This window comes from Thamnophis sirtalis, unplaced genomic scaffold (genome assembly GCF_051295495.1).
Source record: "Thamnophis sirtalis isolate CommonGarterSnake01/CBP01778 unplaced genomic scaffold, rThaSir2_p1.2 scaffold_1, whole genome shotgun sequence".
Lineage (NCBI taxonomy): Eukaryota > Metazoa > Chordata > Lepidosauria > Squamata > Natricidae > Thamnophis > Thamnophis sirtalis.
In genome coordinates, this window is record NW_028261381.1 from 160,467,964 (window position 1) to 160,491,025 (window position 23,062).

At 41.2% G+C, this 23,062-nt stretch overlaps 2 protein-coding genes across 6 annotated transcripts in view; both read right to left on the bottom strand.

Annotated features, from left to right (window-relative positions):
• CYB561 (cytochrome b561) overlaps nt 1-8,316 on the bottom strand; it is a 20,416-nt gene extending 12,100 nt beyond the window's left edge. The window contains exon 1 of one of the 5 annotated variants that reach the window (XM_087729252.1): nt 7,965-8,316. The gene's annotated coding sequence lies outside the window, so the exon portion shown is untranslated. The other 4 variants (XM_087729263.1, XM_087729246.1, XM_087729258.1 and 1 more) reach the window with 4 other exon arrangements.
• An 8,960-nt stretch (nt 8,317-17,276) lies between these two features.
• Nucleotides 17,277-23,059, bottom strand: ZNF511 (zinc finger protein 511). Its single transcript, XM_087729283.1, has 6 exons — nt 22,953-23,059; nt 22,634-22,707; nt 21,181-21,382; nt 20,112-20,236; nt 18,837-19,028; nt 17,277-17,596 (listed from the first exon to the last, which is right to left on the bottom strand). Exons 1-6 carry the CDS (start codon nt 23,037-23,039, stop codon nt 17,527-17,529), a joined length of 750 nt encoding a protein of 249 aa, XP_087585409.1. The 5' UTR covers nt 23,040-23,059; the 3' UTR covers nt 17,277-17,526.
• Between the last annotated feature and the right edge of the window lie 3 nt (nt 23,060-23,062).

Sequence of the window (23,062 nt, forward strand, 5' to 3'; positions counted from 1 at the left end):
AGAGAGAGGGAAGAAAATCAACACCCAAATATATTTTTTTTCTCCATCTTGTCCCATTACGGATTTTTCTTCCCTTTCCTGGATTAGGAGGCCAAATGGGGGAAAGAACACTGAGCAGCTGTTACCCCTATATCACTGAGACCTTTGGCAAGGGTGAATAAGATCCCTTCCTTCTTCACATCACCTTTTACCTTTATCTTTTATTGTCTGTACTGTAATTTGTTTGTTTGAGCCAACCAGAGTTACTGAGAGTTAGGTGGTATAAACACAGGTAGTTCTCGACTAACAATCGTAATTGAGCCCTAAATTTCTGTTGTTGAGTGAAACATAAGTGAATTTCGCCCCATTTTACGACTTTTCTTGCCACAGTGGTTAAGTGAATCATTGCAAGGGTTAAGTTAGTAACACAGTTGTTAAACAAACCACTCGAATAGCTTCAAGCTGAAGGCAAACAGTAGACAGGAGTACTTTAGCCCTCTGCAGTCTCTCTCAGGGTCAGCTGTTTGCTGGATAGTAATCAGATAAGGAGTTAGAAGAAATACATGAAAAGGGTAACAAAACAATAGCTTGGCATGCATTTAGTCCTCCAACATCAGGCTGAAAGCTGCTCTTTATAAAATTTATAAAACAATATTTTCCTAGGACACATATTTCAGACACTATAATGTTAATGTTATGTTCTTCGGGTTTTCTTAAAAGTAGCTTCTGTTAAAAGTCCTTAGTTCACCATTAAAATTTTAGTTATCTAGTTAACATCTTAGTTAAGAATCTGGCTTCCCCATTTGACTGTCGGAAGATCGCAAAATGTGATCGTGTTACCCCGTGACACTGCAACCATCATAGATATGAGTCAGTTGCCAAAAGCATCTGAATTTTGACCACATGCTCATGGGATGCCGCAGTGGTCATAAGTGTGAAAAAAAATAAGCCACTTGTTTCAGTGCCGTTCTAACTTCAAATGGCCATTAAATGAATTGTTGTAAGTCAAGGACTACCCATACAAGTTTAATAAAGTAGTATGGTTGGTAACACAGTCAGCCAGATTTTTAGGCTACATTTGGCATTTCTGTCCACCTACCAAGGCGTTCCCAAGAATCTGGGACAGGCAGATGTTATTGAATATTATTAAAGGTTATCGCAAGATGTAAACTGTTCAAAGTAAAGCCGCTTTTATCAATTGACTGATGTTGTCAATGCTTGTGGTGTTAAAGTGGTGCACCAGATAATACAGTTGTTGTTATGTTTTGTATTTCAAAACGGAGGCCAGGGAGGGAGGCCACGCGCGGCCCTCCCAAACTCAATTTTCGCTAACAGAAGCACCGTGAACCGGTCCTTCACTGTTTCCCAAGTGGGCCTGTGGTCCATATCTAAGCACCCCGCAGGCTGAATGCGGGCCGCAGGACTTGAGTTTGATACCTCTAGTCTAGAGGTTTAAGATGGAAGTGCATGGAATACAGTATTGTGGTTTGTTTGTTTTTTTCAGGAAAACTGATAGCCAGAAACAGCGGCCCACTTATTGAAGGTGGGGAGAAAAATATATTTGGAAAGAAACAGTGCATGAAAGAAGGGCTGATACTAAAAGATCTTTATCAGTAAACCACACAATTTCTAGTCAGAGACAGAGGTTTTATTGAATTAAAATACCTAACTAGATTAAGATAATTGGCTTAGTCTTGTTTCTGTTTCTGGCAAATGCCAGCTCCGTGCTGTGCAACATAACCTTCAGGGTGAAAGTGAAAAAAGATGTAAAGATTCAAACCTGGAAAAACAGTGACATTACTAAATCCAATTCATTAGTACCCAAATTGAGGGGACTGGCCTTCTTCACCACGATCTCACAAAATGTGCAATGGTGAAAGTGCTGGATCAGGAGCAGGAAGATTCGGGTTTAAGTCTACCATCAGCCAGGAAATATCATTGGTTGGTTCTAAGCTAGTCACTTGTAGCTCAACCAACATCACAGAACTGCTATTGCATGGAAAAGAAGAAGAAGAAGAAATGATGCATTCTGCTTTGAACTCTTGAATAAAAGGTGGGCTGTTAATCTCATAAAAGCATGAGTAAGATTAGGCAACAATTTTTTTACCCTGGGGGGGTAGATCTGCAAGTATAAGATGTCCAGGCATTATTATGAAACATAATACATTTACTAAAACCTAAAATGCTAAAAATGCTTGTGGCTATCTCCTTTTCTGTCTGTGGAGGTTGCTCTCATATTCAGTCTCCGTCCTTCCTTCCTTCCTTCCTCACTCACTCACTCCAAGCCCTTCCATCATTTTGTACATCTGAAGGGGGGAGAAAAGAAATGGGGAATAAGATTGTAAGATGCCCTATATACTGTATTTTTCACATAAGTTTCCCCCCCCCCAAAAAAAATGGGTGGAAATGTCTATGCATCTTATAGAGTGAATACTGTGATGGTGGGAGGGGGTTGGTCACTGCTGAGCAGCTGATTGTTGGTTGGATCAGCCTCTTAGAATACCGCGTATTGTAGATGATGGGGATTGCCGCTGCCACCTATCGCAGCTGCCTATCACTGCCACTGTTCGCTGCCGCCAGGGAACAATGAAGCAGCTGATTGGCAGTTGGATCAGTCTCTCAGAATACCACCAATCAGCTGTTCTAGGCAGTAGGGATCACCACTGCCGTTCGCCACAAATGGCGGCAGCAGCAATTGGTGATGGCGGCAAGCGGCGGTGATCAGTGACAAGCAGCGATGGCAAGTAGCAAGCGGCAGCGGTGATAGGCAGTTGCAATAGGTGGCAGCGGCAATCCCCATCATCTAAAACAGGTGGTATTCCAGGAGGCCGATCCAACCGACAATCAGCTGCTCAGCAGTGGAGGCTCCAGCATTCCCCAGTGGTGGCAACAGCTCAGCTCAGTTGACCGATGGTGGGTGCAGAGCCCTGACGAGCCACATGCTGGGGCTGCTGAAGCTGTTTGCTGTTTGCTGCAAGGATGCTAGCCAGATGAATACCGGATGGCTGCTGGGAGGCAGAAGCAGATTTTTTTTTCTTGTTTTCCTCCTCTAAAGCTAATATACATCTTATGGACCAGTGCATCTTATAGTGCGAAAAACACGATACGTATGTGAGCTGCAGTCACTACCAATGATATGAGATGCCCTTGTAAAGTTAACAAAACATTCACAGCAAGCTGAATTGGCCCACAGTGATGACAAAAAAGAAGAATCAGTCAGGAACCATGTGACCCAATAAACCAAATTGTTTCTATTCAGTGAGCCTGTCTCCAAAACAGTGTGGCTAGGAAGCTGACCTAGTGGGAAGGGATAAATAATTAGAAAGTCATCCAGATGGGTTTATCAAAAACAATCCAACATCATGCTGCAATTTACACTGGATCTGTTCTAATTTTGTCTTCTCTTTGAAATATAATAGCCCAGAGGTATACAAATTTAGGTTCTACTTTTGATCAGGGCTGCCCAGCAAGTTGCCAATGCTTGCTAAGAGCCCAATAAATGTTGATTTATCATCTGCATATTAATACATTTATGTTGTATCTTTAAAGAGATTTGATTGCTTTGAGCCAGCCAGATTTTGGCCACAATAGGGCTCTTCTACCTGCCAAACTTTTATGTCTAACCAAACTCAGCCTTCATCATGCCTACTCATTTCTTTATTGATTTAATTGTCTGTAAATTAAGACATCCAATGTATAACTTTACATGACTGATATGTAAAGATGGGTCACTTATTCCCTTCTCCGCTGGTACTCCCTTCCCTCATTATAGTAGTAAAGCATAAACAACAGAAAAGCAGGTTGAGCAAAGGAGTAGCTACATTGGGAAGGGAATAATGTCAGGGACAGGCAGAGTAGAAAAAAAATCCTGTTTAAATTTTATGGAAAACAGTTACATTCAACAGGCAAAGGACAGAGAAAGGAAAACTATTGTTTTTCCTTACACACATCTATCAACAAGAATTGAAAGAATAAAAAGCCTTCCGGAAAATGACATTTTTGTGCAATTTGCCTTGTCATGCTTCCCATCTACAGATCTGGCATTAATATGGTGACGCCGTAAGAGACAAAGCTGATTTATCAGCCCCTTTTTCATTGGAGAAGGCAATGAGATTTCCCCCCACTCCCCACTTTAAATACATGTATAAAGTCTGTTTCCAGTTTTTGGTGGCATTATTTGAAAGACACCAGGAATGGCTTAAAAATGGGTAATAATATATTATTCAAGAGGTGGCTACACTAGTCCAAACATACAACGAATACATAACCTTCCTCCTTACTTGATATAGAGAACCTGGATTTCCCACTCGCCTTTCCCTTTCCTATTTAATCTGCTCAACCCAGAGGAGAAACCAACCTAGAATTAAGAAGAAATTTCCTGACAATGTAGAACAGTCAGTGGAACGACTTGCCTCCAGAAGTTGTAGGTGCTGCAACACTGGAGGTTTTTCAGAAGAGATTAGACAAGGATTTGCTGTAAAAGGTACAGGGTCTCCTGCTTGAGAAGGGGTTTGGCTAGAAGATCTCCAAAGTCTCTTCCAACTCCTGTTATATATGTGAATATGGGGAGTGACCAGGACGGTAAAAGATACAAACCATGTGGTACTTTGGCTGCCCAATAAATTCCTCTCTGATGATTGCAAAACACATTTTTCACTTAGAATTGCGTTATGAAATCATATGGACAAAAGGAATTGATTCCTTCCTTCCTTTCTTCCTCTTTGCAGCTCTCTTCTTTCTTCTTTATCTTTCCTGACTTTTGTTTTTATTTGTATGTTATCTTATAACAAACTTTAATTTAAAAGAATACAAAATAAAATGAATTATACGGACAAATATAGAAAGTCCAGGGGAGATCACATATCCATAGCAGCGGTGCAGACGGGAAATTTAACCAAGAAATGGGAAAGATATATATGCAGACACAGAAAGAGTTCAACAGAAAACAGAAGGTAATATGAATCATTATCCCAATGGTATCCCATACTGGGTAGAAAACCACAATACGTTGCAAAGGTATGTCACTTACTCATTGAGTTAAAGGGATCTACTAAAAGTGGAGTGGAATATAGCCAGTAATCTTCTTGGATAATAAAAGAACAGGATGATATCTTGTTTTAAAAACCAAGAGAATCATCCCTAAAGACTAATATTACAAGTTGCAACATGATCAATAGCAACAAAATCAAAACCAAGCAGAGCAGGATGTACTGGGTTGTAGACGAAGAGTTAATAATATATTATTATTCCAAAACATTGCAGACTAAGTCCACCTCAATAAGCTTCTCTGGCTCTTGTCTATTTTTAAAATATATCACATTTATTTTTCTAAAACTGCAATTCCCTACTATATCATTTAGATACAGAAGAATCAACAGGTTTCTTCCTGTGCATTACTTCTCTATCCATTAGCAGTATAGAGGGGGGGAAATGCAGTAGACGGAAAAAAAATTCTTTTATTCAGGACCTTTTCCAGAGATGAGACAATAGAGATAACTGCTCCAAATTGACAAAGGTAGAAGACCCACTGAAATTTGCTATTTTAAAGAATCGATAGGATGAATACTTTTAAAAATATAATCTCAAGAGTTATTTCAAGCACCAACCTTCAGCCTCATCCTTATTAACACGTATGCCAGCAAGATTCAAATGGGCAACTGGTTTCCTTCATATTAAGCACAAAGAGTTGTTGCAACCCTGTAATAATTTTGGAAGCCTTAGAACAAAGGTAAGCAAGCAGAAATAGTAGCAGGAAGCTTTCTGGTAAATCCATGTTTTTTTTTATCTGGTTATATTGCCATTGGCCATCATTTTCATTGCCATGGCAATGCTTTTGCAGTCACAGGAGGTTTTTAAGGTTCCTATTTTGCTCATTAAGAATAGAAAGAACCTCGGTCCCTATTTGCCATTGATTTCACATCTTGCAAAAGAATGGAGAATTGCAATGGCAAGAGGTGCACTGAGAAGGAAATTAGGACTAGGGTCAGATTAATTTCCTAGGTTTCCCAAAGTCATTAAAAAGATTGATTTCTTATTGCTTCCACTCTACATGCCATCTTAGATTTTTTCAACCTGATCTTTATCGTCAAATGGGGGGGAAAATAAACATTGCAATATGCCAGGAAGAAAAATAAGCAAAAAAAAAGTCTCTATTCCATTTGCCCCACCTTCATTTTCAAAAGCAATATGTTTAAACATTAAGAAGACTTTAGGAGGTGAAGTGTCAACAATGCGCACTAGACTTTCTTGTTCACAAGCCAGAAATAAAACAAACAAAACTGAGATACTTGGTACCAGTTGTTTCAAATTTTGAATCTTTAATCACTTCCTTTAAACTCAGGCGAGACATCCATTCTCATTCATTCCCCTTTTGCAAATTCCTTTAACTTTTATACCAGAAATTACGTACGCTGCTGGACTACTATTGTCTTTCCTCACCAAAGAAACTATTCAATTGAGTCCCATAGATAGGATGCAGATTATAAAACACTTACTTTTTTACGCGATCTCAGTTCCAATTCCAGGTGGGGGGTGGGAAACACCTCCTCAGTGCCTAGCTGAAGATATCTTTTACCCAAGCAAATCAGAATTGAACTCTGTAGACAACCTTCCTCTTCCTTCACTGTGCTGATGACTCATACTAATCGCCCCTCCTGTCACTCCAGTTTCAGAAAGAGCACCTGGAGCAAAATTGATCATTAAACTCTACCACAGACAGACAGCAACTTGTAACCTTTTCTGGAGTGGGCAACCCAGAAGTGTACAGGTTTCTGTTCCTTGCTCATCCATTTCCTTTCTTCTGGTCTCCAAGCAGAATCTTATATTTGTCCTTTCTCCCAGCCAGCAATTTATGCTGAACTCAGTCAAGCATTTCAAATGGTTTTGTAGGAGAGAACCGTGACCAGGTAAGTTAAGGCTTCCATTCTTAAAACGTGGCAGCCTCAGTTAGCTGATCACAGCCACGAAAGTTTAGAATTCCACCTTTAGCTAACAGTGCACTTAATTTTTATCCACCCTTAGGAGGAAGGAAATGAGTAAAGGACAAAGGAACATACTTTTTTCCAAAATAACAAAGAAATCGAGTAAAAGGCCAAGCACAATCAGGGAGGGGAAAGCCCACAGGATAATTTAAGTTTCACTTACTGCTATTTGAACAGAGTTTCCTTACCTGGTTTTTAAAAAGTTGCTCTGCAACTTTATATATGCCAGCAACACAGCTGTCTTGTGATCAGATACCTCAGCTGTAATGTGCGTGATTTTCCTGTGCCTCCTTTCAGAAAAAAGGGTTTGCTTGTTTTTCAGAAGTTGTATAACTTATTTATGTTATTATTAAGCTTGTTAGTAGCGGTGTCTATGGTTAAGTTTTCCTAAGCAAGCGGGTGAGAAAGGCATCTCAAACAAGTACATAAAAATCAATGGTGTATTGTTTTTGTTTTGTTTTTTACTTTAAGTCCCGGCTCAACTTAGCATGACAGATTCATAATTGGCAAGCCTTAATTGTACACAAAAGATTTTTCTTCACTTTCAGGAAAATCTCTGTGAACTGCTGGCTTATACCCTTTCCACTCTTGGACTGGGCTAGACTCAAACATGTCAATCATCACGGATCACCCTGCTAACTACCAATCAGAGCTGAAATAAAGGAAACAACCACCTTGTTTCTCGTTTCTCAGCACAGATGGAGAACAAGAAAGCCAGCGAAGCGACCACATTGAGAAAAGAAAGGCATAATTGTGAAGTCCTTCTTTTATTCAGGATGGTTCTATCTCCCCCTTTTCAAGCTGGCATGCACAAGAGGGGTTTTTTTTTCCTTCTGCCTCCCTGGTTAGATTGTCACAACAACCCCGCAGGGTAGAACAAACAAGGAGGGCGTGGTTTTTAAATGACCAGGAAGACTGGAAAGACCCCAAGAGGTTTGCGGGTTGAGGGAAGGAGGCTCTCTCCCATCCAGTTATACCTGCCGAGCACGTGAGGACTCACCTCACCTGGAAGTGGCTTCAGCTCCCGCAGACCGCCAGCCAGCTGCACCTGTCGGCCCGCTGAGCACCCCCCCACCTCCGATTCCCAATAGTCTTCTCCAAAGCCGACCGATCCACCTTGCGTTTCCTGCGGATGGAGAGGAGGACAAAAGAGCCACGTTGCCACAGAAACCCCAGTAAATCGCGCTGTGCTGGGCGAGAGAGCCAGCAGGAGAGAGAGGGAGAGAGAGAGAGGCGAGGCGAGGCGGACGCAATTGGGAGGTTCCGGCCTGAAACAAGTGGCTCGCGGGACGCTCGCGCGTTTGGGCTCCTTAAGATCGCCCCGGGTGGCTTGACCGCCCCAACTCCCCAATCCTTTTGCTGTTGTTGTCGTTGTTATTGTTGTTGTTGTTGTGTAGCTTTCTAAGGGGCTTGGCTTGTTCTTTAGTATCAGAGCGACTAAGAATCAGCTGCCCCTTGGAAGATCGTGGGAACAAGATGGTGCTCTTCAGACGCAACATTTGTTGATGCATTTATACCGCGCCTTGTCTAAGGTGGTGGTGGTTGTTGTGCAATCGCTAACTCGGGTCCGACTCTTCGCGACTCCATGGGCCATACTAACTCCAGCCACACTCCTATCTTCCACAGTCTCCCTGAGTCTACCTAAACAGCAGCCCCCACCCCCCACCCCCCGACAATATCTAACCAGTCATATCTCTGGAGATTCTCAGTCATCCAGGTCACCTTGTCCCAAAGGATGATTTTTTCAAAAGGTGACTTCATTTGTTTGTTTGATTTGGTTTTCTGGCGTTTTTTTCCTTGCTCAAAGGCTTTCTGCTTCTTATCCAAGAAACATCTTCAAGAAAAAACGAAGTCCAGTCAGTCCAGTTTTGAAAAAAAGCACCTTTGGGAATATCTAGCCATCCCTTCTCCTTTTGCCTTCAATATTTCCCAATTTTAGGATCTTTTCCATGCACCTTTTGCATTTGGTGGTCAAAGTATTTGAGCTTCAGCTTCAGTATCTTCTTTCAAAGGATAGTCAAAGTTGATATTTTTTTTTAGCATTGATTTTTCTAAGGTATCTCCAGGAAAACACTTCCATTGCATTTGGTGGGTTGGGCTGAGAGAGACCAGATCCCAAATCATCGGGAGAGGTCTTTGGTGGCGTGACATCCCCCCCCCCCGACTTGAATTGAGGTGTTTCCAGGCCAGATGCTTAAAACCAAACCTCTCTTTTGCACATAGCTGTGTTTTAGAAAGGCCACCCTTTGGGACATCCAGATGTTGTGATGTCTAAAAGACATCTGATGGTTGGCATATTCTACTTTCCATGGGTGTTTCCATGGATGGTTCGCAAATTACACTTTCATAATACTCTGAAGAAATATTTCCTACTCCATAAAATTCTCATTGTATTCATGTTTGTTTCTGAAGTTGCCTCAAGCTGTTTTCCATGACATGCATAGCTACATTTAGTCTGAAAACTGTAGCGATTTATTCAATTTTCTCCGGTTTATACAACACATGGAATCAACCAACCAACAGAAGCAAACTTCAAACAACAGACTATAGTAGTTAATGGCCACTTTGTGTTGATGGAAGCCACATGGTTCGTCACGACACACATCATTTGCTACTCCTCTCCCCCTTGCAGAAGACTGTCAATATAGCCTCTGTATGGAAAGGTGCCTCTCTAGGACAGTACATTTTGACTTCTGCTACTTCCCGGGAGGTATAGCTAACATTCTGCATCTCTTTCCCTGCCCTTTAAAGCCATGTTGCTGTGCTTGAATGTTTTGTTCATCATCAACAGTCATTCACCAGACCTTAAGCACATGGCCAAAAACATGTTCACACAATATATTAAACCCTAAAGGTGGGTTATCACAATGCAGGTGTTGTGTTCATGTGGCACGAGATGCCTCACTAGTCCTTGGCTACATCAGATACATTTTTTAATGTAGAAAAAGCAAGCCCATGTCTGTGTGTGTGTGTGTGTGCCTGTGTGCATAAACTCCAAGGATTGAAGACTTGTATGTCAGCTGAAGCGGACAGCCAAACAGAAAATACAAGCCATTAAAAAGACTGTTGACTGAAGAGCAATAACTTCTATCGGAGATGCATTAGGCTACTTTGTCAGTGTGTGAAGATAACAGCCTGTCTTTTTGGTACCTTCGGGGTACTTAGAAATTGCATTATTTATGGGCAAAGCACTGTTTCTTCTACAAAGCAATAGGGAATAGGGGGGGAAAAGCCCTGCTGCTCTTTTTTGCCTTGTTTCTCTTTCCTCCAAACCTGTTAATTCGCTCTAGGCATGTTTTTTTCTTCTTCTTGGTTCACTTGTAAGCCTTCTTACAAGTGATTTCATTGTGTACAAATGCTTGTAACTCCCAGATACTCCATTGTATCTTGAAGATGGGCACCCCCTCAGCCATTTCACCCTAAGGCAGAAGAAAAAGCTGTTTGCATTGATTCACCTATAGGGAAATTTATCCTCCTCAACTTAGGAGAGAAAAAAATGAGAGAAATATAATTTGTGATGTTACCAAAAGTACATCTTTTACTCTGTTATATTTTAGCTTATTTCTCAAAGTTATTGGTGGCTTTACGTGGAGGAATAAAACACAGAATGTTTTCTTAAAATGGCTTCTTATTTAAAGATTCTAGGGTCCTGATGCTCATCTAGAAACAATTGTCTTGATGTTAAGTAATATGTACAGCAGCACACATCAAGTCACATTGATCTGTAGGAGTTTTTTTATCATTAAGTGCTGTACCTTATGATTCTTGACGAATGTATCTTGTCTTTTTATCTACATTGAGAGTATATGCACTAAAGACAAATTCCTTGTGTGTCCAATCACACTTGGCCAATGAATAATTCTATTTTTTTTATCCATGAACACCTCAGGATATGATGCTGAACCTATTTAGATGGGATCCACTTTAGTTAGAACACCACCACTACAGGATAAAGGGTTTCTTCAATAGGAAATGCTTTTTTCTTGGTTCCATGCGTTTCACAATCTGCTCAGGCCTTATCTAGTCACTATATGTTCTTGTAGCTTCCTGACTGGAGTGCTAGAATATGAGACTCCCCATGACGCATTTTAATTAGCTCAGTTGACGGTTCTGGTGCTTTTGAAGAGAAGGCAGCACTTGAAAGTAAGAAGGCCACAACTCTTTGAAAGCTATTTGATGGTGTACTCAGATGTCACCAGAACTGTGAATCAATGACAGACAATTTAAACCTATTTTGGGGTCTGGAAGTGAATTAAAATTGGGCATGAGCCGCGGTGGCGCAGTGGTTAGAGTTCAGTACTGCAGGCTACTCCAGCTCAGCTGACTGCTAGATGCATTCAGCAGTTCAAATCTCACCGGCTCGAGGTTGACACAGCCTTCCATCCTTCCGAGGTGGGTAAAATGAGGACCCAGATTGTTGGGAGCAATAGGCTGACTCTGTAAACCGCTTAGAGAGGGCTGTAGAAAGCACTACGAAGCGGTATGTAAGTCTAAGTGCTATTGCGTAAGGACCCCGCGAAAGCTTCTCATAAGCCTTAAAAACAAGTTGCCCAAATTCAGCAGCACAATCTCATAGTGCTGCATCACCTACAGCCCATGGACTGCCTATTCCTACTTATGATGGAAGAACTCAAAAAGTTCAAGCAACATCTCTTCAGTAACAGCTGCCAGTTTGCTTCTCTATAGTTATTACATAAAACAAAAGCTACGCACACCATATTGGGAAACGTGCTTCCACCATAGTGCTGCATGGTTTAGAAGGCCCTATCCAAACAGGGTTCCTGCATGCCAGTTATTAAGACAGGATCTTAATAAATTCACACTTTCCAATCTATCCTTTTCAGATGCGTAGTTCCATATTTATCATTCCATTGCCAAGCAAAATGTCATTTGCAGAAATACTTTTAATGTTCATATTTATCTTTATCACTTTTACATGTTTGTTTTTCCATATAAGAAGTTAAAATAAATATCCCAGGTTCCTTTCCTTACCATCCCATACACCTACTTTGTATTGTCACCACCCAATTTTTTATTTTATTTTCACCCTCCCTCCCTTCTTTCTTCCTTCCTCTTCTTCTTTCCTTTTCCTATTTCCCTTACCTCTCCCCTACCCCTCTTCCTCTTCCCCTCATACCCTCCCTCCTTCTTTCTATCCCTTCCCTCCTTTCCTCTTTCTTCCTTCTCTCCCCTTTCCTCTCCTCTCCTCTCCTCTTTTCTTCCTTTTCTTTTCTGTTGTCGTGCTTGTCTCTTTTCAGCTCTGAACTGGTGTATTTTCAGGATGGTATTCCCGCAAACCCTCTTATAATTTTATACTTATCCTTCCCCATTCCCTTTTCTTCATTATCATACCCTATTTTTTTCCTCAATATCTTATTCTTGAACATATATATTAATACTTTCCTTTCTATAACAATAGAACAATAACTATGTGAATGTATACCTATAACTATATATGAGAATAAAAATAAAAAACTTTTTATAAAAAAAATACATTTAAACAAATTTAATCAAGTATTTATTTATTTTATTTCATATATAGCAAATCAAGCATGTTTTTAGACCATATTAAACATTCTACTTTTCTTGCATTTTAGAATAGTGGGAATTTGGAATTATCTCTAGGCACCTAAAATTGTTTCTGCCTGCCTCCGAGATGAAACAAATGATCATAAATGATCGTTGCTTTTCTCTATTTCTACCTAAGACAAAATATTAAGGGATACAAACCTTTTAAAATCATAATATACCTGGACTTTGAGTATGTCAACAAGTGTGAAGATAACATAATCTAGTAAACACATCTTTTGATATTCAGATGTCTTCAGACAAAATCCGTCCCCATAGAAGGCTTGAATAAATTTAGTGGTAGAGATAAGGGAACTTCTCCCTTCTGAATGGTCAATACTAAATTATCAAAAACAATAGAGTGAGCAGTTCTCCTAACACAAAGATTTAAATAACAAACCCTCTGCAATAATCTGTAGTACAATTGGTGATGGAATTTGCCCCTAATTTTGAAGTTTCAAATGGGGCCCATTTTGACAGACGACCAGAATTCAAGGTGGCAAAATTGAATGGTTACAAAGAGTTCAAAATCTCATCATTCCAATAAATTGGCAAGTACAGTTCAGTATTGCAGAATGTAATGTTTAAAAATCCTTGATTTCTGATATGATTTGAACTGGGTGAATGAGCCAATGAAAACATTTACTCAGAACTGTGACCTTTTTGTAATAAATATTCTAATCTGTGTACTTAGAATAGAACAGCATACTTGGAAGGGACCTTGGAGGTCTTCTAGTTCAGGCAGGAAACCCTACACCACTTCAGACACATGGTTATCCAACATCTTAAAACGTCCAGTGTTGGAGCATTCACAACTTCTGGAGGCAAGTTGTTCCACTGTCAGGAAATTTCTCCTCAGTTCCAAGTTGCTTCTCTACTTGATTAGTTTCCACCCATTGCTTCTTGTTCTACCCTCAGGTGCCCTGGAGAATAGTTTGACTCCCTCTTCTTTGTGGCAATCCCTGAGATATTGAAACACTGCTATCATGTCTACCCTAGTCCTTCTTTTCATAAGACTAAATATACCCAATTCCAACAACTGTTCTTTATATGTTTTAGCCTCCACTCCCCCTGATCATCTTTGTTGCTCTTCTCTGCACTCTTTCTGGAGTCTCCACATCTTTTTTACATCGTGGCAACCAAAACTGAATGCAGCAGGCAAGGGGAAGAAGAGACAATGAGGCCAGGCAACAGGAAAGAAATATTTTTATGGTTTTTTTTATTCTTTGTTGACTGGTTTCTTCTTTGTTATTCTAATCTCTTTCTGTAAATTTTCTTTTTTTGTAACAAGCATAAACCATAGAACCCACTTCATCCTTACCATTACTGTCCTGCTGATATGCCAACTGTTTTTCAAAATCAAACACAATGGCAGTCATCAAGGCCAATTCTTGCGGTTCAAGGCAAGTAAGTAGCAATATAAATCAAAATTACAAAAACTTACAATGAAAAATACAAAATTTTACACCTCAGATGCCCTCTGGAACAGCTCCATTTTCAGCTGCTTCCATGAGTCAACCAGAGTTGGAGCCAAATTCCATGGAAGAACATTCAACCCAGGGATAGGAAATATGGTTGAGGCACTATTCTTGGTGGAGGTTTTAAAGGTCTGGATAGGGAGAAACAGACTCAATCCCACGAAGACAGAGTGGAAGAAGGTTTGGAAGCTGAGATGTGTTTAATTCAAGATGAGCTGCAGTCCCCCAGATCAAACTAGCTTGTAACCTGGAGGTGTTCTTAAGAGTCTACTTTGCATAATTCTGTCCAGCTGTCACAACTAGATTAGATCAAAAGACCCACTCACAGTTGCTCATGCCCAGATAATTTTTATTTGATTATTGCAACTCATACAATATGCAGCTGCCTTTGAAAACTACATCGGGGAGGGAAGGGGGGAGGCTCAACCAACTAAGGAGGCCTCCTAGTTTGCTAGAATGAGAGTTGCATTGGTTGCCAGTTGCCGTTCAAAGGTTCCACTTTTAACCTACTACTGGACTCATATGGTCTGGATTACTGCAAAATTGTCTTCTCCCTTTACTTCTGTCAGTAAAGCGAATCACTGCAGTTAAGTGAATCGTAGGGTCATTAAATGAATCAGGCTTGCTCCATTGACTTTGCTTGTTGGAAGTCAGTTGGGAAGATTGCAAATGGCGGTCACACAATCCCAGAATGCTACAACTATCCCAAATACACTCCGGTTGCCAAGTATCCAAATTCTGATCATGTGACCATGGAGATGCTGCAGCAGTTTTAAATATGACCAACTGTAAGACACTTTTTTTCCAGTGTCACTGTAAAAAGAACAGTTGTTAAATGGATGGTTGCAAGTTGAGGACTACCTGAAGTTTGACCCCAGGCAATACCAAGACATTAAAAAAAACTTTCCCCTAATTCACTATCATAAAAGAAGGAGAGGAGAAAACTCAGTCAGACTTTAAAGACTCCGTTAGTATATCCTGTTATTATAGGTCCAGTCAGATTTCTGGAGTCTGTTCTGTCATTTCTGTTCTAACCTATCTCAAAGAACTGAGTTTGTCAGGCCTGGAAGCCATCTTTTGCAAAGGGCCTTCAGGCCTGCTCCATTTGATGCTGTGGGAAAATGGGAGAGAGGATTATATGGAGTATGAAAGATATATAGTCGTAATAGCATTCCTTTCTGAGAGAGTCAAGGACATCTTGTCCTGCACCTGGAAGGGTATGACTAGGAGGCACCTCCGGTTGGGACGGTGCCTGATTGGGCCATGTGACAGACATGTGGGGGCTGGGCAGGGGCTTGGACTTTCATTTGGGTGGGGAAAACCTGGAAGCTTTCAGATTCGGGTTTTCCCAGATATGCCAATATGACATCTCTAATAAAAAGGAACTTTGAGGAACTCAGTCTTCTTTCGTTAGGGGTCTTACTTGGAACCCTGACACAATTATCTTTAAGGTGATAATAGTTAGAAAAGTTTATTGTTATTGGTTTTCGGATTAAACCAAGTAATTTGGATTAACATTTTCATTCTATTCTATTGTGTTTCATTCCATTCATCGTATTTTTTATCTATAAGACATTCAGAGCTTTTTGGAATTGAGTAACATATATACAGGTAGTCCTCGAGTTACAACTACAATTGAGCCCCAAATTTCTGTTGTTAAGCGAAACATTTGTTAATTTTGCCCCATTTCACGACCTTCCCTGTCACAGTTGTTAAGTTAATTTGGCTTCTCCATTGACTTTGCTAGTCAGACGGTCACAGTGATTATGTTAGCTTGGGATAGATAAATATGAGTCAGTTGCCAAGCGTCTGAATTTTGATCACATAGTCACGAGAATGTTGCAACGATTTTAACTTTGAAAAATGGTCATACCATATTTTTCAGAGTATAAGACGCACCAGAATATAAGATGCACCAAGGATTTGAAGGGGCAATTTTTTTAAAAAAAGGTTTTGCACTCTGCAAACCACTCAAAAACAGCCCGTTTTTCACAAAAAAGGGGCCTGATTCCCCCCCCCCCCCAAAAGGGCGTGAATAGCTCTTAGAAGGCTTGTAGAGTGCTCCTGGGGGGTGGGGGGACCAAAACCGAGCAAGAAACAGCCTGTTTTTTGCAAAACGGCCTTGTTTTTTTGTCAAAAATAGGGCATGGATAGCCTTTAGGAAGCTTATAGAGTGCTCCTGGGGGCGGGGGGAGGGCAAAATTGAGCAAAAAAACACCCTGTTTTTTGCTCATTTCTTCCCTCCCCAGCCCCCAGGAGCTCACTGAAAGCCTCCTACAAGCTACGCATGGCCATTTTCGCAAAGGGGGTGGCGTTTTATGAGGCAAAAAATGCTGTATTCAGTGTATAAGACGCACCCAGATTTTCAGCCACTTGAAGAGTCTTATACGCCAAAAAATACGGTAAGTCATGTTTTTAGAGCCACTGAAAGGTCACTAAATGAACTGTTGTAAGTTGAAGACTACCTATATTGCAGACACAGGCAGGCAAAACAACTTTTTGTATTTGTCAGCCATTGCTGCTTTGAAGGATTTCTGAAGTATATTGGCATCAGTAGCCAGATGGAGGACCGTGGGCCAGTTATCTCTCTCAGCCCAATACACCTCACAGGGCTGTTGTTGGGGGTAGGTGGGTGAGGAAGAACACAGGTTGGATACGTTTGCCCTCTTGAGTTGTTTATGAACATCATAAAGACAGTATATAAATAAATAAATAAAATAAAGAATAAATTTTAAAAACCACCTTATAGCAGCATAGCGAGAAGTCATTCTCACAAACAGTGCAAAATAACTACTTAGAAGCATTTCAAAGTAAGCTTATACCCATTCAGGCACAACAGAGTTAAATCTGAACCCAACAACTCCCAATGCACCTGTATCTCCTGAATTGTCTGATATTATCTGATATTTAGCAACACGGCAGCCTACTTTACAATGTTGGTGTAAAGATCAGGATAGTTGTGCAGCACAGGTGCTGCTTTATTACTATAAGAGTTCCACACCCTATAATTTGAAATGTTCTAGAAACAGACCTGGGCTATTTCTAACACATAGGGGAGATAGTGTTCTAGTGGTTATTCTTCCCCCTGTTCCTGCCAACCTAGCTGTTCAAAAGCATGCACATGTAAGTAGATAAATAGGTATCACTTTGGTGGGAAGGTAACAAAGTTCCATGCACCAAAGTGAAGCATGACTGCGGAATCATCTTTGGACAATGCTTGCTCCCTCAGCTAGGAAATGGAGATGGGCACACACACCCCAAAGTCGGATACGACCGGACAGGGGAAACCTTTACCTTTATTTCTGACACTTTAAATGGAGTTGGACTACAACAACCAGGTCAGAAGTAGCATTTTGCAGCTCCTACTAAAATACCTCCATTTGGGAAGGCCAGGAACCAGTTCCAATATTTAACTAGCTTGGCCTCTGTTCATTTCCCTGACTTCCTAGTAAATGAAGCCGGAGCTTTGCTCTAGTTTTAAGGCACTTTTCTGCTGATGAAATTCCTCCTGGCTGTCATATTCAGCTTTTCTTTTTTCTGCCTTTGAAGACACGGGTAGCCCCTTGCCCAAAACAAATAGTGGGTGGAATTCTGAAAGACAAAATGCGACAACAGTGCAACCTGGCTTAGTTATAGTAATACAATAAACAACTGAATACAGGCTAACAAGTCCTCCTAAAGCAGAATTCTCCAACTTTTCCAGCTTTGCGGAGTAGCAGGGGCAGGGAGAGAGGGGGTGGTATAGCTCCATTTGTGCAAGTGGTGGGCACATGCATCTGCCATTTGCACAAATGAAGCATGTGCATGCCTGGTCACCTACTGCTTGCACGTATATGTGCCCACCAGTTCCGCGGCCTGGTCCCAAAAGGTTCAAGACCCGGTAGCAGTCCTGTCCTAATGTTTCCTATATTTCCAAATAATTCCATAGTCTGCTATAGTTGAAAGACAATATTAGTTGTGCAGATCTAAAGAGGAAAAATAATGCTTCAGATCCTGCATGAGTCTTGCCAGTTTTTCCCCCCCTTTAGTCAGCAATTAGCTAAAAGACAGAATTAACATATTTTTCAGAGTATAAGACACACCTTTTTCCCTCAAAAAAAAAAGGCTGAAAATCTGGGTGCGTCTTATACACTGAATACAGCATCTTTGCCTCCCGAAGCCTGCCCTCTTCACCAAAATGACTATGCAGAGCCTGTAGAAGGCTTTCAGAGAGCTCCTGGGGGCTGGGAGGGCAGAAATGAGTGAAAAACGGGCTATTTTTTGCTCAATTGTGCCCCCCCCCCGAGCACCCAGGAGTATTCTATAAGCCTCCTAAAGGCTATTCATACCTTTTTTTGAAAAAAAAACAGTTTTCTTGAAAAACAGGCCATTTTTAGTAGGTTTGCAGAGTACAAAAACTTTTTTTTTTTAATTTGCCTCTTCAAAGCCTTGGTGCATTTTGTACTCCAGTGCATCATATTCTCCCAAAAAATACGGTAATTCTTTAACTATTTCTGACCTGAGCATATTTAACATCTCTTAAACATTTCTGACATTGTGAAGTTTTCAAATTATTAAATTTTACCAATTAAATCCAGATTTGCTGGTTATCAGATTTTTGCTAATTTCCAATGATGAGATTAGATGAGATTGGACAGCAACTCCAGAAATCTGATATTAGTTTGCTGAAAAATATTCATTAGGGGGAAAAAAAATTCCCAATAAATACTACCTTGTCTCCAGTGACCAAAAATATTCTAATTCTTGAAGAGATAGATGTTTCCGTGCAGTCAGGTGGATGTTCATACCAAAAGATGGTTCCAAGCCATCTGAAAAAAGCAAAGCCACCAACCTTGATTTATAGAGCCATTTTCCACCTGCTGGAGAGTCGACAGTAGACTCCGTCTCAGACTGAAAGTCACTTTCCATTATATGCTCATCTGGACCTATTTCCATGGCCTCAACATGTAATTGTTCTGAATCTTCCACAGCCATATCCATGGGCACATTGCTTTCTTTTGATGAAGGCCTCGCTTTCTCTTTCCTATTGCAGAAATTTAGCTCAGAGTCAAAACAGATGGCAAGAACATTGTAGAAAAGCTTTAACATCCATGCCAGTCTTTTTTTTTCCTTTTAAGCAGTCATATAGAAAACATTATTGGTAGTGATTTAGCTTGGTCTTTGAGCAGGGAAACCTAGCTTCAGATCTGTATTCTACCACAAAACTCACTTATTTTATTCTCTCTCACATTCTGGTGAGAAAGAAGTGCCCCGACAATGGGCTCCAGCACAAATCCGAAAGCTTGGAAGACAAAACCCCTGGTCCCAGTGATCGACCCAGACTTTAAAAAGAGCCGAGGTGGCGCAGTGGTTAAATGCAGCACTGCAGGCTACTTCAGCTGACTGCAGTTCGGCTGTTCAAATCTCACCGGCTCAGGGTTGACTCAGCCTTCCATCCTTCCGAGGTGGGTAAAATGAGGACCCGGATTGTTGGGGGCAATATGCTGACTCTGTAAACCGCTTAGAGAGGGCTGAAAGCCCTATGAAGCGGTATATAAATCTAACTGCTATTGCTATTTAAACTTTAATAGAATTTGTATGCCGCCCACTCCTTAGGGACTCTGGGCGGCTCACAAGTAAAAGCATTTAAAACATTTAAAATTACAGAATTAAAATCAACACAACATCCATTCCATCAAATGGGGCTGGAAATTAATCAACAGCCCCAGGCCTGCCAGAACAGCCAGGTCTTGGTCGCTTTATGGAAGGCCGGGAGAGTGGTGAGGGTCCGGATTTCAGACTGGTTCCTGCAACATTATCCTGGGGCACAAATATTTGCATTCATTCTTCATTTACTTTTATTACATTTATATGACACTCCATCTCACTATTGAGCGACTCATTCACCAACTATGGGTCAGCCACTCTCCTTTAGATTAATTTAACTAATCAAGTCGATACAGAATTATCTTTTTCTCTTCCAAGAAAAAGAATACAGATTGAACAGTAATCATAACAAGGAACTGATCTTCTGGATTTTAGATTATCTGTCATTCATAGATCAGATCAAAACATTTCTAATGAGCTGTGAGGAACATACATTCCATGTAACCATTTACACATTTACCTTTGCGCTTTCAGGGATTTATCAAAGCGAAAATTAGATGGATACTGATGAACTGTGATTAAGTGATCCTTGCGGTCTTTGCTGCTCTTGAATTTCTCTGGACAGCTTTCCACCAAGCACTGGTACTGCAAAGAAGCAGAAAAGCCAATAAGATGGTTGATCAGTATTCTGTACTCTTTTCTTCGAAGTTATTAGTGTACTGTTAGGGACTGTACTGGCAGAACATAAGTTTGATCTTCCCAACTCAAGTAACAAGTTTAGGGATGGTCGTAGTGTCATCAGCTGACAGAGCTAACAATACCATATTTTTCAGTGTATAAGACGCACCGTTTTCTCTCAAAAAAGGTGAAAATCTGTGTGTATCTTATACACTGAATACAGCATTTTTGCCTCCTGAAACCCCGCCCCCTTCACCAAAATGGCTGTGCATAGCCTTTAGGAGGCTTGTAGAGTGCTCCTGGGGGCTGGGGAGGGCAGAAATGAGTGAAAAACGGGCTGGTTTTTTGCTCAATTTTAACCCCCCCTCCAACCCCAAGAGCACTCTGCAAGACTCCTAAAGGCTATGCATGCCATTTTTTTTGACAAAAAAGGGCCTGTTTTTGCAAAATAAATGGCCATTTTTGCTCGTTTGGGGGGGACACCCCCCAGGAGCACTCTACAAGCCTCCTAAAGGCTATTCGTGCCTTTTTTTAAAAAAAACAGCCCTTTTTCACGAAAAACGGGCTGTTTTTGGGAGGTTTGCAGAGTGCCAAAACTTTTTTTTAATTTGCCTCTTCAAAATCTTGGTGCGCCTTATACTCCAAAAAATACGGTAGTTCATGAACCCATGAAGTGAACTAACCATGAGGCAGTTTTACTGTTTTCAATACCCAAGAGAAAAGTGAACTACAAGCACTGCTTATGCTCTTGGATTTTTTTATAACTAAAAATGGTGGTTATGCTGGTTACCAAGAATGGTAACATTCTTGATTACAAAATTATTGCAGCTGTTAATATAACAGCTTTATGATTTATGTTTGTACTGAACCTACTGAACAGCAGGCAATCTATAGGTCTCATGGCCATTTACCATATTCTGCTTCTCTGCCATTATCTGGAAAAGGGAATCATGCCACTCCAAAATGTGAACATCTAACAAATGCGTTGAAGGGAAGGCTCGTTTGCAAGAAGAACACACATTCCTGTGCAGCATGTTGTAATGATGTTCATAGCTCTCCAAGGTGTTGAAAACCTGGCAGCATCCATCAATTTGGCAAGAAAATTCAGAGGTTCTGAAAGAAAACACAGAAAACAAGTCTTTACCAGATTGCAACATTCTAGAAAGATTGTGTTTAGGTTTAGGTTTGTTAGATTTATATGCCACCCTTCTCCCAAAGACTCAGGGCGGCATACAACATTAAAAGAAACACATAATACAAAAGTTTTTAAAAAATTAAATAGAATATCCCAAACAAACCCAATTAGAATTGACAATAACATTTTTTTTAAAAAATTTGAATTAAAATTAACAATGATCAATAATTTATTTTGTTTTGTTCAGGCCAGGCTGGCTTGCTGGAAAAGCCAACTTTCTAGGGCGCGTCGGAAGAACCGGAGGTCGGGGATTATACGAAGCTCCGGGGGCAGCTCATTCCAGAGGGAAGGCGCTCCCACCGAGAAGGCTCTCCCCCTGGGGGTCGCTAGTCGACACTGAGGAGGCCAACTCTGTGGGATCACACTGGATGGTGAGAGGCTACTGGTGGCAGTAGGTGGTCTCGCAGGTACCCTGGGCCTAAGCCATGTTTATTTATTTAGTGCATTTTTATTTACAATCTTTACAATGGTTGAAAGTTGTTTGGGAGTTGCTTTGTTATTAAAGGAACAACGTAAATAGAGTAGAATCATCCCCATCGTCATGGGAGGTGGTAGGCATTTAGTGTAACTCTCCCTTATGGATGAGCTTGTTTCTGCTGAAGATTTTATAACGCAGGAGCAAGAGGGAGGGAGGGAGGAAGGAAGGAAGATAAAAGGATCACAAAGTTGTTGAAGAAGATTCTCAGTCAACCAGGTCATGGTTGTCCCAAAGGTGCTTTTTTTTTCCAAGAGGCTCTGAGCTGAAGAAGCTTCTTGGATGAGAAGCGAAACACCTTCAAAGAAAAACAAGTCCAGTTGCTTCTTCAAAAAAAAGCACCTTTGGGACAATCATAAAGTTGGAAGAGACTTCGGAAGTCATCTAGTCCAACCCTGTACTCAAGCAGGAGACTAAGTCAGGGGTGTCCAACCTTGAAACTCCAAGACTTATGACAGCTGTGCTGGCTGGGGAATTCTGGGAATTGACGTTCACAAGTCCCAAAAGTTCCCAAGGTTGGACACCCCTGCATTACAACATCCCAGACAAATGGCTGATCAGTCTCTTCTTAAAAAGATTTAAAACATCCTGCCTTTGGAAATAGAAGCCTTTATTCAGGGAGAGGGACAAAGACCCAGATCCCACCCCCAGCTTGGACACTGGCACTTCTACAGATACCTCTCCCAATCTTCACCTGGGCCTTTCCGTGTCCTTCGTGACGTTTTCCAGGAGACCTTGGAGGTACATATGCCGGTGGACGTCGCCATCCTGGAAGAGAACAGGATTTACAGCAGAGGTCTTCAAACTAGGCAACTTTAAGACTTTTGGACTTCAACTCCCAGAATTCTCCAGCCAGCATAGCCGGCTGGAGAATTCTGGGAGTTGAAGTCCAAAAGTCTTAAAGTTGCCAAGCTTGGGACCCCTGATTTACAACCATCGAAGGCGGCGGCGGCGGCACGCTTCGATGGCAGGCCGACCCCCAGCTCGGGAGGCAGAGCAAGGAGTCTCCCTACCTCGAAGAAGGGATGGTCCGCCGGGTAACGGATCACGGCGGGGCGGAAACGGAAAGGACCTCCCTCCCCACCACCGCCGCTGGCCATTCTTTCCCCCCGCCGCTTCTCTC